Genomic DNA, 17,827 nt, shown 5'->3' on the forward strand with positions numbered 1-17,827 from the left:
TATCGTTTACTAATTATGTCCGTTTCATTTTTTTCTGATGCTGTGCAGTGGTTAACTGGAAGGCGTTTCCTTTTTGAAGAACAAAATCTAATTTAGTTCCGTTGCTGACTAATCGAAAATGTGGCCATGCGTTTTGATGTTAATTAATTGCTTTGCTCTATCAACAATCTGGTGACCTGATTTTTAAACCATACCAAGGAGAAACATGGAACACAGCAAAACGAGTGTAGCAGCAAATGGCGATTGTAGCAGCGGTAACAGAACTAAAATAACAACATTGAATAGCCGAACGAACAGACGAATGAAATCAGGAAATTAATTAGCAGCAGCATAGAAAATACAACTCATCGCCATTTTGAAGTTTTGCATATACATTACATACAAACATACATTTAATGGAAACTTAAGATATACATACATACATAGTTAAAACAGTTTAAAAAGGTGTGAAAACAAAGCCTGCCAAAACATAAATCCATTAAATCATCCATAAATATTTACTCGTACATATTACATTACAAAACATTTTTTAAAATTTTCGTTTATGCAAGCACAAGTCCATACGCAGCCTAAATTAAAGTTTAAACTCAACCGTGTATCGTACGTAGATAAGGCATTGATCAAATACTACAACCACACTTGTGAGCATTCGTATTTAAATTTTACACTCATACACACATGCGTTAACATAAAAGAGCGAGCATAGTTAGAATTTATATTGTTTTAGGTTTTAGTTATAAAAAAACATGTCCATGTATACATACATATGTTAGTATACTCATTTGTATATGTATTTTAATGAATAATTTTATTTAATTTAATTGTATTTTTTAAATAAATTTTGTTTTTTTGTTTATTTGTTAAAAATGTAGAATGCCGTAGTGCATTAGTATGAACACGAAAGCAAATTTATAAATTACGTAAATTAGCTAAATATGTAATAGTTTTGAGCGCATTTTGATAACTCATATTTTGTAAAATTAACTTAGTTATGTATGCACATAGCATGTACATAGTATCCCGCAAAATTTGACATTATTTAAAAAAAATCGAAAATACATGTTTTATAATAATAAAAAGTTTTGCATTTTTAAACAAAATACACTAAGTAAAAACATTTTAAACATAATTTGCGATGTATAAATGCAAGTGCAAAGTATGTAAAAAGCGCAAAAAAGATGTTTTTTAATATAAATACATATATTTAGCTAAATACTTTAAATAAAACTTTATTGTAGTTAAATGCGAAACAATTGTGAAAATCATAAATTTAGAGATTGTGAAAACAAAATATTTGTTGAAAATAAAACTTGCTTATATGTAAATATGATTTATTGTATTGCATTTTTCTCAACGAACATACATATGTACATTCATATTATTTAAAAAGGTAGGTAAAATATTATTATACGGAGTCAATCTTAATCAGAAGATTTCTGCACTAGGACAAACGGTTGACGCAATATTCTTTAAAAAGCTAAAGAGCTGCTGGAATACCGATATCCTAAACACTCCATCCCGTTTACAATTGCACAATATTTATCACAATTTCTTACAAACAAAACCGCTTCAGTCCATTTCAATAGCAAGCCAAAGAACATTTAAAATAGTTCAAATAGTAGCTAGCAATAGCATTTTTCCTTTAAATTTCACTGTTTCAAGTGTGCGCGCAAATCTGGTATTTCAATAGAAATTTTTGTTTGGCTGTTCCTTCCCAAGAAATCATTAATATCGATTTGTCGCTCTAAATATTTAGTATAAGTATACGAGTTGTATAAAGCTGAAGCAGCTGTAGCCAAAAATAATGTACCATCGTTAACTTCGCCCGTCAAACTATAACGGGTACCCATTATACCGGTCATCAAAAGCTCGGTAGATAATTGAAACAGAGGACGCGGTGGATCTATCGAATTTAGATAGGCGCCATAGCCCAGCACACCACCAAGTACAACGCTTGCGCCTAATTGTATAAAAGAACCTGTAAAAGAAGGGAATAATATAATAAAAATAAGAAAATGCCAACGTTTAATTACCATTATCCATGGCGTGTACAGCTCCATAAGCGGTATAAGTTCCCGCGAGCACAAACCCCATCATGTCAATACCCATATTTCCTATTTGGTTCTGATTTTCAAGTTTGTACTTGAATTGCTTGTTCTACTAGCAGCTTTTAGTAAGCCATATTTTTCTACTTTCTTGAAATCAATTGGGTTCGACTACTTATGCAGTTTTGCAGAAAAAAAGAGATACAAACATCCAGACCATGATAAAAATATGAATAACTTTCAAAAATTAAAGAAACTTTATTGACAGACAATGTAAAAGGCGAATATACAAATTCCACTTTAAAGTAAAGTACAACATATTTTAAGTTTAATGTCCCCAACCAATATAAAACCAATAAGCAATAGTTTAGTGCAAAAAGACTAAGCAGATAAATATGTTTGTATGCATACATACAGGTTTGATTGCGTGCCTTTAATTAATGGAGTTTATTATGCCAGCAATAAAGGTAGCTATACGCATTTACTGTTGCCTTCCTGGGAGGGGCAAGTACCGGTTGTATGCAACCAAATTTCGCAATATGGCTGCCACGGATATCACACAAATCATGCCAGCAGGCATTAGTTTTCCGGAACGTTGCCAACGTGCACCCATCATGCCGGCCAAAGCAACCGCTGTGCCCAACTGCAAGAGTGGACGTGGGGGCTCTTGTGAATTAAAATGTGCACCTACGCCAAGTATAGCACCAAAGGCCAAACCAGCGCCCAACGAGGGGATGGAACCTACAAAATACATATATTACGGATCAGATAAAACGCTGATGCATAGAAGAGAATGAGTTGCACAATCTACTCGTGTAAATTAGTACACACTTACCGGCTTTAACATAGCCTATAATGCCACCAGCAGCCACAGTAGCAGCATATAAATATCCAATCAAGTCAGTTGGCATATTTGTTAACTTTGTGAGTTTATTTAAAATTTATATATTTCCAAATTAACTATGTAAAAAACATGAGTCCCTGCCGCACTTACAATCGGGCTTACAAATATTCGGTTTGGAAAAAAAAAGTGAAAAACAACACAAAAGAAAATATGAAAAACGAGATAAAGAGGAATTTTGAACTGAGGGATTTACGAGCGAAGTACAAAATTAAGCTGGGACTCCATAACCAAGCGTATGCGTGCAGGAGAGTAGCCCGTTAGAATCGCATTTAGGAAAAAATTTGGTGATTTTGACATCAGCCGTTTGTTTACATTTCTTCGTTGTTTACAATTTCTTGGTGGCTTTTTACTGCAATTTTCTTCATTTTCGCCTGTGACAACGTGTATATACATAAGATAAAAAATTATTTAACACAACGGCATGATTTATAGAAGAATTTTGCATAATAAAAATGATTATTCATGCGTTCAACAATTTCGCGGTTTTCTTCGTTCTCTTCATTGTTTACTTCTTACAACAAATATGGCGTCGAGATTTCGACAGCTAGAAAATAACTTTTTTCTTTCTTTCCTTCCCGCATGATCTTGTGTCTTTCGTTCATGGTATGCGTGCTTTTGACAGCTGAGCTGTCTACTCATGTTCTTATGGGATAAATTCCATCATGATGCAATAATACAAGGTGGTATCAGTTGTGACAGCTCGATTTGACACTACCTTAGCTCAGTAGAATGAGAAGAAAAACGGGAAGAAATGAATCCCCATATGGGGGAAAAATATAAAATTTCACATTTTCTCCTTAACAAAATTTGCTTTTTTATAGTATATTCGTTATGTAATAAAATAAAATAAGATAAAATACCTTTTTAAAAAAACAAAGTGTGTATACTGAGAAAAAATAAAAAGCATTCAACTATATTAATGGGCAAAGAATAGTGAAAGAAGTAACACTGTTTCACGTAAGGTAGCATGAACCAAAAATACAAGATCACGTAAGAACGCGACGTTGTATTTGTAACTGGTTTTGAGAAAAAAGTTTGCGAAAGCGGGTTCGTCAGCTGAGCGTTTGTTTACATCACAAGCACCACTATTTTACACTTTTATTTAAGTAAAGAAGAGTTAATTCAACATGACAACACATTTTCAAGCATTTTATTGCATCATTTTACCTAAATTGTGTGCTTAAAGTGGCTGACAATAATTTGGCTAATTTTGGTTTTCGTTGTTTTCTTTGCTTTGTTTACTTTTCGCTCGTTTTCCAGTGAAAGAAGATGGCGTAGAACCCGCTAAAAAAAATCGAGTTTTTTCACTCTCTTGTTCTTACGTGATCTTGTGTCTTTCGTTCATGTAAGGTAGTCAATATGGCGGAATTAGAGCGAGAAGTTGCCAACTGATAACACCATGAACCAAAAAGACAAGATCACGACAGCAGAAGAGTGGCCCGTTATAATCGCACTTATGAAAAAAGTAGGGCGTTTGACATAAGCCGTTTGTTTACATTTGTTCTTGTTTACAATTTGGTGGTGGCTTTTTACTGCAATTTTCTTAATTTTCGCTTGTGACAACGTGTGCACACATAAGGTAAAGAATAATTTAACACAACGACATGATTTGTAGAAGAATTTGCATAATAAAAATGATTATTCATGCGTTCAACAATTACGCGTTTTTTTTTGTTCTCTTCGTTGTTTACTTCTTACAACAAAGATGGCGTCGAGATTTCAACAGCTAGAAAATAACTTTTTTCTTTCTTTCCTTAAGGCGTGATCTTGTGTCTTTCGTTCATGTGATAACACCTTGTATTATTGCATCATGAAATTCCATTAGGGACACGATATCGAACAGAAAGTACCTATATGGTACTCATTTAAAGTATCGCTTTTAAAATATCGGGTACCCATTAATATCGGAATAAAAAGACTCGATATTCCAAATATCGATACCAAAATCCAAAAAATTTATATGAATATAGGTCTCGTATATAGTCCGCTGTGGTGTAATGATAAGAAGTGCTCAAAACTTGAAAATGAAAAACAGCTTCCCATTAAAACAAAATCGCTGTTCAAAGTCGACATAAAACTGTACGGACCCTTTTTGTGCCACAACATTAATAGCCCGAACACAATGAAAACGACGAGCTATGGACCATAGCTGTCAAATTATTTTAACACGTACTCTTATGTAGATCATTATTTTGGCGCCGACCGGGCTACGCGACGACTGTGGTTGTGGCCAGATTAGATTGTATAACAACACGTAGAGATTGTGGTGTTGTCTTAAAACACCGAAGTCGCGGGTTCAAATTCCACCACATGCAATCCTAACTATATTACACATTTCTACTCTTAAAAGCCCAATTTATATCGGGAAGAATTGTAAATAACATTATCATTGTATAAAATTAAGGTTAAGTGAAAAAACCGCGTGTCTTTTCTTTAAAAATTCAGAATTCAAGAGAGTTTATTACAAAAAATACACACTCTCATTGCGAGAGTCGTGTCGAATGCAAGTCGTTTTTCTAGAGTCGAATCGTATCGAAAATTCAACGTCATTGCCTAAAATTTCCACTCGACTAGTGTTTTAAAATGCAAAAACTTGGCAGCACTGTATAGTTTTCGACGATTTTGGTCGTTTACTTATTTCATTACGACAATAGACAATGCTACTGTTGTCGAGTCGTACAATTTAGCCTAATTTACGACTTACGCAATGAGGCTGACAATTCTCAGATGTCATTACAGGGTTGCAAAAGGTAAACAATTCAATGTTCAGTACAACATTACAGGGCTGCAAAAGTTAGTAGGAAAGTAAAAGACTATGCAATAATATTGAACAGTGAGTTTATTACATTCGATACGATACTAGGGTTCTGGTACTCGATTCCAAAAAATAACGTTTTAAAACTATGGAGTAGAAAATATCGGTATCGAATGCCAAAAGTATCGATATGGTATCGTATCGTATCGAAATTCGTGTCCCTAAATTCCATAAGAACGCGCGTAAGCACAGAGAAAAAGCAGTATTCGAGAGAAAGATTTTGCGGAAGATTTACGGGCGGTTACGCATTGGCGACAGCACGTACCGCAGACGATGAAACGTTGAGCTGTATGAGCTTTTCTACATAGTGCAGCGAAAATACAGCGGCTCCCCTGACTTGGCCATGTCGATCGAATGGACACCGATGCTCCAGCTATGAAAGTGTTCAACTCGGAACCTGCTGGTGGTAGCATTGGAAGAGGGTGGTCCCCACTGAGATGATAAGACAAAGTGGAGAAGTACTTGGCTTCACTTGGCGTTTCCAATTGGCGTCAGTTGGCACAGAAAAGAAACGACTGGCTTGCTTTATTGAACTCTGCCAAATTCGCTTACTTGCTCCCGCTAGGCGGTTATGGCGCCAAACAAGAAGAAAGTTTAAGCAATTCATGCAAAGGTAAATAAACCTAACTTAAATATTACGAGAAAACGGCGATTAATAGTCAAATTGTAGTAGTACAAATAAGAAGCAGCATCACTTTAATTTTATATTTGCTAACCTCAATAAATAAGTAACACGTTTTCCGTGATTACCGCTATGGGAATGCCGGCATCCGAACCATTTTTTGGCGCGGAAGTGGTTAGTGCTGCCGGACGCGCTGAATTTTAGAAGTAAATTTATTTAATTTAAAATAATGTTTTCACTAGCCTTATCTAATAAGTTTTCTATAAAAAAAAATGTTTTGAAAAAAGGCAAATTTAATGAAAACAATTAGTTATATCATTGAAAGCCACGACTGTGCACAAATAAAACTACATTAATTTGAAATTACCTTTTTGAAATTGTGGTAACACTATAATCCGTGTTTCAATTTCATGTTTCCGTTTTTCGCTTGTGTTCGATTTCTTTGATGATCCGCCGCCATTTATAATTTTCTCTGAAGCGTTCATGTGGTGTCTACGAAATTGAGCTAATTTTATGCAGAAATAACAGAAAATCTTGCATTAATCGTTTTAAAGTAGTGAAAAACTGGCACCGCAAAGCTCCGCGGTTTGATAAATATATATTCTAAATAAATTGTGCTGCGATTTGTGCAGAATTTGTTCAATTGAAATTAATTGCAGAAGTTGGAGTTTTTTTTCTGAAGTTGCAGTGAAAAATTTTTTATTCGAAAAAATGAGTGAATTTCCTGGAGCGCAATCCAACTTAAATCAATCCCAAGCTTTTGCTGCCGCTCTACAACGTGCTAAGCAGGTAAATTTTCAGAAAAGTATTATGTTTAAAAAATCGATTTCTATAGCCATTTGCGTTTTTACGCACATACCCACACACGCACACATGTATATTTAGATTGCCGCAAAGATACAACCGAACGCTGCACAAGGTAACGGAGGGGTACCCAACGCTGGGCCATCACCAACAGCTGGCGTTGGCTTTAAACGTTCTCATGATGACAGCGATTCGGGCCCGGAAATGAAAAGATTCACTAGTCCTGGCAATGACTACAATAATTCGAATGGTAGCAGCGTAGGTGGCGGCGGCGGCAGTATTGCTGGCTCCGGAAATATTTCTCAAGCACTGGCGCAAGCCGCAGCAGTTGCACAACGTCTGGCGGCTACCGCCGGTACTACTGTTGAAGAGCAAATACGCATTCCAGAGCCGCTTGTGAATGCTGTGTTAGGACGTGGCAGTACTGAGACAATTACACAAATACAGGCAGAATCTGGCTGCAAAGTACAACTGTCACAAGATCAAGGTATGGCTTCGGAAGCGACTAAATATATGGTATTTTAAGGGTGTTTGTATACATATACATAATACATAGATCGCGTTGTAACTCTGCGTGGTTCGCGTGAGACTGTGACTAAAGGGCGTGAACTTTTTCAACAATTGTCTAATCGCAATGGCGGGGGCAACATTGAAGTGGTTTTGACAATTAATATGCCACCACCTGGACCTACAGGTTTTCCTCCATATCAAGAAATAATGATACCAGGCACAAAAGTAGGTTTGGTAATTGGAAAAGGTGGCGATACCATCAAGCAGTTGCAGGAAAAAACGGGCGCTAAGATGGTCATCATACAGGATGGTCCAAATCAGGAAATAATTGTAAATTTAACTTTGTCAAGAAATATATTATGTTGACTGTTGTTATTTACGTATTTATTTTTGTAGAAACCTTTACGTATATCAGGCGATCCTCAAAAGATCGAACACGCCAAGCAATCAGTATTAGATTTGATAGCACAGAAAGATTTGCAGGCAGCAGCTCTCGCTGCACGCAATAATGGCGGCAGTGTGCAGGGCACTGGAGGTGGTGGTAGTAGTGGAGGCTATAATTTTGGTAACCTCGGAGAACAGTGTGAAGTTTTTGTTCCGAAAATAGCCGTTGGTGTAGTAATCGGTAAAGGTGGTGATATGATTCGCAAAATACAAACTGAATGCGGTTGTAAGCTGCAATTCATACAAGGCAAAAACGATGAACCAGGCGATAGACGATGCCTTATACAGGGTACGCGTCAGCAAGTTGATGACGCCAAACGTATGATCGACGGACTCATTGAGAATATGATGGTAAGTCTCATTTTGCAGCTGAAAGTTCCCGTTTTCACTTTTTTTGAACGGCATGTCCCTACAGCAACGACAACAGCGAAACGCCAGCAGCAGTAGTAATGGTAATACGGAGGGTAACAATTCCAACTACGGTTACGGCTATGGCGTAAATCACGCACAGCAACCACCACGTGAGGAAATAACATTTATGGTTCCTTCATCAAAATGCGGCGTAAGCGAGATTACTAGTTGTTCTTTGAATAATTTAAAAAAACATTTTATTTTTGACATCACAGATTGTGATTGGGCGCGGCGGTGAAACAATAAAACTCATAAATCAGCAATCCGGCGCCTACTGTGAAATGGATCGTAATGCTGTTAACCCACCATCTGAAAAGTTATTCAAATGCAAGGGTACATCGGAACAAGTAGAAGCTGCGCGCCAAATGATTGCAGAAAAAATAAATATGGAATTGCCCATAATAGCACGTAAGCCCATTAGTGGCAACATTCCCGGTCAGCATAACAACCAAGGTGGGGGATATGGCCAAAATCCAATGCAAAATGATCCAAACGCCGCGGCAGCAGCTTACCAACAGCAATGGGGCGGGTATGCCCAGGGATGGGGCGATCAAAGCCAGCAACAGCAAATGATGATGGGTGGTGGTGCCATGGGTCAAAACGTAGCAGCAGCAGCGGGGGGTGGACAGCAGGCAGACTACTCAGCTCAATGGATCGAATATTACAAGTAAGCATTTCGCCTCAAAAACATTTATAAATATTATATTGTTTGTGTTACTTTTATACCATAGATCAATGGGTATGATGCGCGAAGCAGAAATGATTGAGCAGCAATTGAAGGCAAAGCAAGCTGGTGAGTACATTATAGTTTTTGAAGGGTATAATTTTGGCTTATAAGGAAATGCTTCAAAAAAATATAGGCGCCAATGCTGGCCAACCAATGGCGGTGCCACAACAGCAACAGGCACAACCGCCACAACAACAACAGCAGCCACAACCGCAACAGCAGCAGCAACAAGGGCAAGGGGGCGGTTCGGCTGATTATAGTGCCCAATGGGCTGAATACTACCGCAGCATAGGAAAGATTGCAGAAGCCGAAGCTATTGAGAAACAAATGAAGGTTTGTGGTCTCTTCTTTTTTTGCATTCATTTATAATTTCAGATCTTAAATAACAAATTTTATACATCACTTACAGCAGGGACAGAGTGGACAGCCGAATGCAGCAGGGGCTGCCGGTGGCAATAGCAATGCGCCAGCGGGAAGCAATAGCAGCAGTGGAAATAATAGTGGCGCCGGTGCCGCTAATAATCCCGCTGATGGCGGCAGCAATGCAGCGTTACAAGGTATGACACCTAGTCAATATGCACAGTATTCCCAATATTATGCTGCTGCTGCCGCCCAAGCAAGTCAAGCGGCAGGAGGTGCTGCACCCGGCTATCCACAACAGGCGGCATATGGGGGCTATGGCGCACCTGGAGGTGGTTATCCAGGCGCGCCACAACCCAACATGACGCCAGGTCCAAACGCCTCCAATCCCAAACAAAATAAAAGTGACAAAAATTAAGAATTATATAGTATAATTTATATGTATGAGAGTGAGCCGCAGTAGCAGAGCAGTAGACGATCGTATGTAGGTGTAGCAGAAGTAGCCGTTTGGAAAATTTGTTCACAACGAAGCAGTCAAATTGGGGTGAGTTGTGTTTGCGATTATGTATATGCATTTTTTCGATAAAACTTGATGCTTTTTTAAAAATTCAATACTTGAAACATTTGAAACTACCAATTCCATTATATTATACCACATCATGAGTTTTCGCATTTAATACTTTCTCACCCAATTATGCCTATATATACTATATTAATATATATTTGTGTATATTTAAATTGAATAATTCCTTTACACTTTACTATTTTGGTAGATTGCGCCTTATTACAATTGACAACCAATTTACAATTTGTGTACAAATTTTTATTTCGCATTTTCGCCATATACTATTTTCCTTAATACTTTTAACTGATTATTTCTACATACATACATATACATATAATTACTATATATGCACATACATATATATCATATGCCGATGTAACCAAATATATTCCAACATGAAAAATTTTTTGCAGAGGTCACAATTGTCTCAATTACTACTACTTCTACCACTACTACTACTACTCCTTATCACTCACAGTATCTGTGAAAATGTGTTGGCGTGTGCGAGATGGGTTAAATTTAATATATTATTATGTATTTTTAGCTTGTAAGCATAATTTATAGGAACATCAACACTAAAACAAGAAGAAAAAAACATGAAACGCCAACTACGCGTTTATAGATCATGAGATTTGAGTGCATATTTCACGATAAAACGCGGTGTATAGAAAATTTCAATAAATGAATGCAATTGGATATTTCAAAAGTGACCAACCAAATTTGAACGCGCAGCGCAGTATTCACTATTTCGCTTAAATTTTGTAAATTGCAAAAAATTCATAGAACAAAGTACAACGCATCTTAACCGAAAAGTTTTTCAAGTGTTGTAAAACTCTTAATTATGTTAAAAGAAAAAAGAATTGTAGGATGTGTTTAACTGAAAACGGAAACTTTTAATAATCATAAAATTAATGGAATGCGGAAAATCTCTAATTAATGCTTTAGTGAACTATGAACGCTGATCATAATCTCTCCACAAATATATTTCGAAAAACAATTAATTAAACTTGTAAAATGTATGCTTTAACATAACAGTAGATAAGCCAATTTCGAAAAAATGTGGGCCTAAACAACTAAACCCGCAATGTTGGTTTAAACTTTAAAATCAAAGAGAAACAGAAATAATATATATAAATAAAAACTAAAACGTACGATTTCCCATATTCTTCCAACTGCTTGCTTCGTTATAACAACAGCAATAAGAAACAACAAAATGTGCAATCCTTACGACAATTTAATACGACAAGGACCCAAAATGCTGAAATACATGTGACTTCACAACTATAATACCTAAAAATCAAACCTAGAGATGGTTGTTTCCCGCCATGCAACGTATGATTCAGATCATTGCCAACGGCATCGGGAGGGTAACACAGAAGTAGATAAACGTAACAAACTGAGCTGCGTGTGGTAAGCTGGACTTAATGCAACAATAATTAACTGTTTGATGATGAAATTTACATGCTATATACCTACCTATACGTACAGTCATGTACATGTAGTGATGTGAAAAATAACAGGAACACGACAATTTCACCAGTTTTGGCTATTTTTCTTTTGTTTGCTTAATTTTTTACGTATACTACATTATCTAACAAAACTTTTGCAACTTGCGCTTTATCAAGCTAGAATTTAAAGGACTAAAAAAACTGCATACTTGATTTTTTTCTACGAATTCGGAATAAAAAGTTTGTTGTAAAATGTTGCGAAATTTTTCTACCAAGTTTGAAAATTTGACTTCTATGATTTATATTACGTAATGAGCTGTATTTGTATAAAAAATATTTAACATTAAATAAACAAAAGAAAAAAAACCAAAACAAGACAAAATGTGCCCCTATTATTTTTAACATGACTATATGTACATGCCTACTATAATATTTTATAAATATTTCAATGAACGAACTGTGTGTTTATTATATTAGAACTTGAAAAAGAAAATGAAAAATGCAATTTATAAAAATGTTTTATAATAATTTAATTATTAATTGCCCAAATACGTCATTATCTACCATATGTTTCAAATAAAATATGTCCATGGTCTATGTTAATTTCCATAAATATTGAAACATGCGAATTACCATATTTATATAATATATTATAAGAAAAAATCTTGAATGCAATTATTATGCCTATATGCTACATATGTATGTATGTATAAAAAAACATACAGGTGTACATGATTGTGTATACGTATATACAATATTAAATGCTCTTGCTATACATATTTCGAACTAATTAAAGGTGAAAATTATATTGTAGCTATTTGTTGAAGTGCAACAAAAAGAAAGATGGAATATCTAGAAGGCAAAAGCAAAATGTACGAACATCAGCAACACATTTTTGGCGAGTTTACTTAGCGATTTTGGTCAAACAGGCAACGACTCTCACCTACAGGAATAATTTCTGTTTTACTTTTTCGATATAAAATTTTAATTAAATTCTTTTAATTTTTAGTACTTGTCGATATCTACCAAAATGCATTTACATATACAAATATTATAAATTACCCTTTTCTTTATTATAATTTCAGTCCTGTTTTTTTTCTTACCCCGGACAAAAAAGTTTTGCATTTGGAACTTAAGTAAAAATATAATTATGAGTTGTTTCATTTTCGCGATCACCCTGCCATGCTATTTAATATTATGCCCAAATGTGTAAAGAATGTCCACCAATTGTCACCTTTTTTATCACGGTTTAAAAAATAATTTTAATAATGTTAATAGGAGTTCAAACTTGGAAGTTATAGCATGAAATATTTCTCATGCAATATTTAGATGGTGGTTTTTGGCTTCAAGCTGAGAGTCCTTATAGAATAGCTCAGCAAAGCAATTAATTCATCCAAGAGCCGAGCCCACTATATCGGCCATCAACCTCGCAAATCAAAAGTGAAAATTTCCTTTCTCATGGACAGGAATTTGAAGATTTTAAGGGATACCTTGCATAGACCACAACTGGTTCTTGCTGTCGATGTGCCCGCATACAATTTTCCAAAATTTTGGGAAATATTACTAGAGTGATCTCCTAGTCTTTGGCCTGATATAAATGAAAGTCCGTACTTACGTAAACCTCCATTTCCAAATAAACAGGCACAGGGCACACTGGTTTATATCTAAATCTGAGTGTTGTTTATTCGAGACTCAAGACCTGCCATCCTTCCAAAAATATTCAAAACATCAATGTTTTTTATGCAAAAGATAAAATATCCTTCCTTAAATTTTGGCTCTTTTAGTCTTTAGTATTTTCTCGATTCGCTGTACCAACGCTCAGACCTATAAAAAAAGCACCGGCGCGTATACTACTCTGTATGGTGGTGGAACTACAATCCTCGCGTGTGTTTTCGTGATTTTCTTAATGTTTAATGCCCAGCAAAACGTTTACCAAATACTAATCATAATAATTTTTTATATGTACATACATACAAAATATTTTAATGCAAAATTGATAATCGAATTTTCTGAATTTTTCGAAAACATTGAAATGCCAGCTTTAATATTTTCTTATATCTTTTTTTTTTTAAGTACATTAATGGCCACCTATGGTTAGTCCCCAACTGCGGGTCGCTCAAGTGGTCAGGGGCGGCTGTTCGATTATACATTTCAAATGAAATTATAGACAAAGAGGGCAAGACTACTACAAGCTATCAAATAGAATCAATAGTGGTACATTCACACTTTTTTATGGTAAGATTCATTACATTGCTAATTTTGCTTTGAAAATATATGTAAACAAAATTTTATATATGCAATTTTCCATATACCAAGTACACATTTTTAAAAATCCGAAATAATATATTTACATACGCGTACATGCATTCGTATGTGTGCGCATGCATACATAAATTTATGATTGTGTACATATTTATACTTACCAATATTTCGTTATGTACTACGTATTTCGTGCATAAGTTTTGATATACCTGCATATAATTACATACACTTACCTGAAATGTTTATGTATATGTACTTTTTGGTACGCATTTAGATGGCGTGTACACGTGCCCAAACCGTTTTTTCCAACAAATATGCTACGTCTATCTCTATATACAATGTTATTTGCATATATATACATACATACATATACATATATACATAAATCTATTTCCAGTGCCACAGTTTCTCTCAAACAGCTTAGCGTCTACAGCAAACAATCACTTCTCTAGTTTTAATGTAGCTCTTACCATCTACCTACCTACCATACCAACCAATCAACCTTCTTCCTAATAAACGTATGTACAGTACCAAAACAGGCAGTAAATGACTTCCCCAAAAATGTGGTAAGCTGCTCTGCAAATGTCCGTCAAATGGTCATCACGTACGTAAATGTATTGCAACTTGAAAAATGTATATTTTAAATGCTGATTTGACTATATGCTTTTTTTTTTTAAAAAAATCATAAAATTATGTCTATAAAAATTTTTTTAAAGTGTCCTTAATTTTTGACTACGAACCCCCCATTTTAGTACTGCTCATTTATCTGTATATTATTACGATTATAATTCTTATTATTATTTGCAAATATAAGAGTTTTAGAAAAATTACAAATATTCGCGTGAGAGTCTAATTAAAATGTTGCAACATTTTAAAACGACCGAAAAATTAACCTACAAAATTTATCGAAAAAAGCTGTAGAAAATACGTATATTTCAATATTATATTAATCAAATTATTAACAGGATATAGACAAAACAAACCGCTTGTTTTGTTTAGAAAATCGCAAAGAAAAATATAAAAGAGAAGTTTAATAATTTTAAGTGTACTATGAAATGGCAAACAATATTTAATCGCTTTTAGGATAGTGTTACAAATACATAGGAAAACATGTAATTGTTTTTGTCAACAAAAAACAAAAAAAAAAACAAGGAAACTCAAAAATAACCACAATTCAACGTACAAGTCCGACTTGGATTGAAAATTTTAAAAATAAATATCTTTAATAAAGCATTGATTTATTCAACACCCAACATCGAAATATTGTATATTTATACAATTTTCAGATATATGAAAATTATATAAAATATATCTATGCGTATTTATGTGCATACATATGTATATCGTATGTATTATTCAATTTTGTCTACCATACTTTCAGCGCGTTTAGGTGTAGGCAAATGAGAGAGGAAAAGGCAGCAGTCAGATTTGTTGGCAGTGCGCAAGAACAGAAGCCGGTCAATCAATCATTCAGTCAGGCCGTCAGTCAGTTGGTTGATCGTTACAGGTCGGGACAGGCACCAATTCCAGTTCATGTGTTTTGTAGAATGTGTGTTGTTGAAGCGTGTATACTCGTGCCGTATGGGGTTTTCGATTTATAATCGGCGCTTTAGGTTTGTTTTTATTATATTGTATATAAACACTTTTACATTAAACTTTTATTTGATTTTAAATTCATTATATTGACTTTACTTAAATGAAATTTGCTTAAAGCATAACTACGTACATAAATAATTTTCTTATAAAATTAATTGTTTTATACATAATTTCCTGTATATAACCTTTGAAATTTTCGCTATATTTATATATGTATATATAAATATTTCTCGTAGTGTTTGGTGCTGAAGCTGCTGCTGCTGCATTGCCCCCTTTTCCCCTCCACCAATGTTTGGTCGTGGCAGACTGCAGATACAGAAATAAAGCCAAGTGGTGTCAGCAGCAAAGTGAGCAAACGCATATGCACGTAACTTTTTGCGAACATTTGACATTTTTATATATATAAAAACATACATACATACATTTTTTTCAAAATATCAATTTTACAATGTCTATACCTACAAACATATATATATGTACGCTTACTATGTATTCATAATTTAAAAGATTGTCCCACTTACAAAATTTGATATGGCTCGGTTCGAGTAAGCAGACATAGCACCACATCCGGCGATTTTATTGCAATAAGTCCTACACGCAGCAAAAGAAAACCGCTTGCATAATTACCAACTCTTCACTAAGCTGTTATTACTAATGGTTTTTTTCGTTTCTACCAAAAAATTTCGCATTGTGATTGCCCTTTTCTCTTTTCGTGTTTGATTGTAAAATAAGGCAAGCAAACAGTGAGAAAGTTGTATGTTCGTTTCTTCAAATGTCACGACACTTGTAAGGCAAAAAAGGCACATGTTCTGACCTTTGAAGCTTTGTCAGGGGAGATGGTTGCCCTGAAAATCAGATGGTTGCTTAAAACGATAATACTATGAAATGCGTGAGCTGGACAAGGAAAAGAAGGCAAAAACATACCATTTTACACGGACTTGAGTGTAACATCGAACACGTTTTGCACCGTGCAAGCGCACCATTTTTTTGTAGAAACGGAGTCACCATAACTCCAGCAGCTCACAGTTTCCCAACTTCATTCTTGAGCACAAAAGGATGGATTTGATTAAAATTATTTTTACAGACGAACAGACGAAAATTAACTTTCTCTCTAAATGTTAAAAAAAAAAATCCGGACTAAAGAGCGTGAAGCGTTCGTGCAACACAGTGAAACTTCCAAAAGTTCTTACTTGTTCGCAAATTCATTGACCTTCACCAAAAATCTTAATCCAGAAGGAATAATATACATTTTTTACACGAGTGCAACGGTCCAAAACTTAAGTCTTAACTAGAGCAATTTGTTTTGTCTGGAATGAGTTTACAGTTAATGCAAACAGGCAAATCTAGAGTTTTTTCCCCAAAAACTCTTAGGAAATTTGGCAGAGAATACAAAGCCAAATTGGCTATGTCCTTCTACAAATCGTCAGCCTCTGCATTTTTTAGATGAGAGAGCTTTTTTCCTTTCCATTGTGGCATACATTCTTTACGATTTTAATCCATCCAATAACGGCTTGAAAAATGTACTTATAATCATTTTTTCTTCAATGATAATCGATAAAAATGATTCCTTGTTCATCTCAAAGAATGATAGTCATATTGTTGCAACAATTCTCGCCTTTTTGCTTCAGCAGTCGAGCCCTTTTTTACGTGCTGTATAGATGCTGTGCTCTTCTCATGCGCTTAGTGATAGCTCAATATTTCATTAAACGACTGAATTGCTGCAGAAATTCGTCTAGATAGATTACACCTCAATATGACCAAACTTCGTACATTATCACCGTTATGTCAGGAGAAGTTGTTTTAAATTAGTTAGAGAAAGTTGCTTGAATTTTCTTTTGGGAAGGCGTTCGAAAATGTTTAGTTTTAAGATTTTTGCAGCGAGTCGGTGGGCATAAAACTAAGATAAGGACCTGACGAATGGATTGGACTTTAAAACGAAATGAAACTATGTACGCAAACGGAAAGTATTAAGAACGGTAAAGTAAGTATATAGAAAGTAGTATTTCAGCATCTAGCAACGCGAATGGTAGGCGTTAAAACATGTTTGCACACTTTGTTATACCAGAGTGAAATGAAATACAAGAACAACAGTTTCGCAATCAAATGAATAAATTTGAGCGCAATAATTCCATGACTTTCAAAATATATCATTAATTTAGAATTTTAAGGAGCTCTGCTCCAACTAATTAAATGCAAATACATATACATATATATATTTTAAATTATATTCTTGACCACCCCATGAAATGTGTCTTGTTTTAAACTCTAATTTGTGTACTTTCAGGATGTTGAGCGCACTTAACTACACTTAGAA

The 17,827-nt window shown here is 34.9% G+C and overlaps 4 protein-coding genes across 12 annotated transcripts in view; 2 read left to right on the plus strand and 2 right to left on the minus strand.

Moving 5' to 3' along the window:
• Positions 1–665, plus strand: part of LOC118744526 (venom metalloproteinase 3) — a 175,742-nt gene extending 175,077 nt beyond the window's left edge. For all 8 annotated transcript variants that reach the window (XM_036477584.1, XM_036477585.1, XM_036477582.1 and 5 more), the window contains one exon: positions 49–665. Coding sequence is in view for 3 of the 8 variants with exons in the window: in XM_036477588.1 (XP_036333481.1) it covers positions 49–77 (29 nt within the window). In the remaining 5 variants the exon portion in view is untranslated. The remainder of the gene's footprint in view (positions 1–48) is intronic.
• Positions 666–1,348: 683 nt separating this feature from the next.
• LOC118744527 (transmembrane protein 14 homolog) lies at positions 1,349–2,386 on the minus strand. Its single transcript, XM_036477591.1, has 2 exons — positions 2,034–2,386; positions 1,349–1,978 (listed from the first exon to the last, which is right to left on the minus strand). Exons 1-2 carry the CDS (start codon positions 2,107–2,109, stop codon positions 1,650–1,652), a joined length of 405 nt encoding a protein of 134 aa, XP_036333484.1. The 5' UTR covers positions 2,110–2,386; the 3' UTR covers positions 1,349–1,649.
• Positions 2,387–2,475: 89 nt separating this feature from the next.
• On the minus strand, positions 2,476–3,079 carry LOC118744528 (transmembrane protein 14 homolog). Its single transcript, XM_036477592.1, has 2 exons — positions 2,881–3,079; positions 2,476–2,786 (listed from the first exon to the last, which is right to left on the minus strand). Exons 1-2 carry the CDS (start codon positions 2,954–2,956, stop codon positions 2,527–2,529), a joined length of 336 nt encoding a protein of 111 aa, XP_036333485.1. The 5' UTR covers positions 2,957–3,079; the 3' UTR covers positions 2,476–2,526.
• A 3,732-nt stretch (positions 3,080–6,811) lies between these two features.
• On the plus strand, positions 6,812–15,545 carry LOC118744530 (far upstream element-binding protein 3). 2 transcript variants are annotated; one of them, XM_036477594.1, is made up of 10 exons: positions 6,812–7,175; positions 7,272–7,677; positions 7,747–8,030; positions 8,097–8,495; positions 8,560–8,706; positions 8,771–9,222; positions 9,287–9,348; positions 9,416–9,615; positions 9,692–10,186; positions 15,299–15,545. In XM_036477594.1, the coding sequence occupies exons 1-9, from the start codon at positions 7,098–7,100 to the stop codon at positions 10,058–10,060; spliced, it is 2,397 nt and encodes a 798-aa protein (XP_036333487.1). In that variant the 5' UTR covers positions 6,812–7,097; the 3' UTR covers positions 10,061–10,186; positions 15,299–15,545. The 2 variants fall into 2 exon arrangements, with proteins under 2 accessions (XP_036333487.1, XP_036333486.1); XM_036477593.1 differs by lacking the exon at positions 15,299–15,545 and adding an exon at positions 10,621–12,250.
• Positions 15,546–17,827: the final 2,282 nt, after the last annotated feature.

Source organism: Rhagoletis pomonella, unplaced genomic scaffold (genome assembly GCF_013731165.1).
Source record: "Rhagoletis pomonella isolate Grant_MI unplaced genomic scaffold, Rhpom_1.0 Rhpom_scaffold_00008, whole genome shotgun sequence".
Lineage (NCBI taxonomy): Eukaryota > Metazoa > Arthropoda > Insecta > Diptera > Tephritidae > Rhagoletis > Rhagoletis pomonella.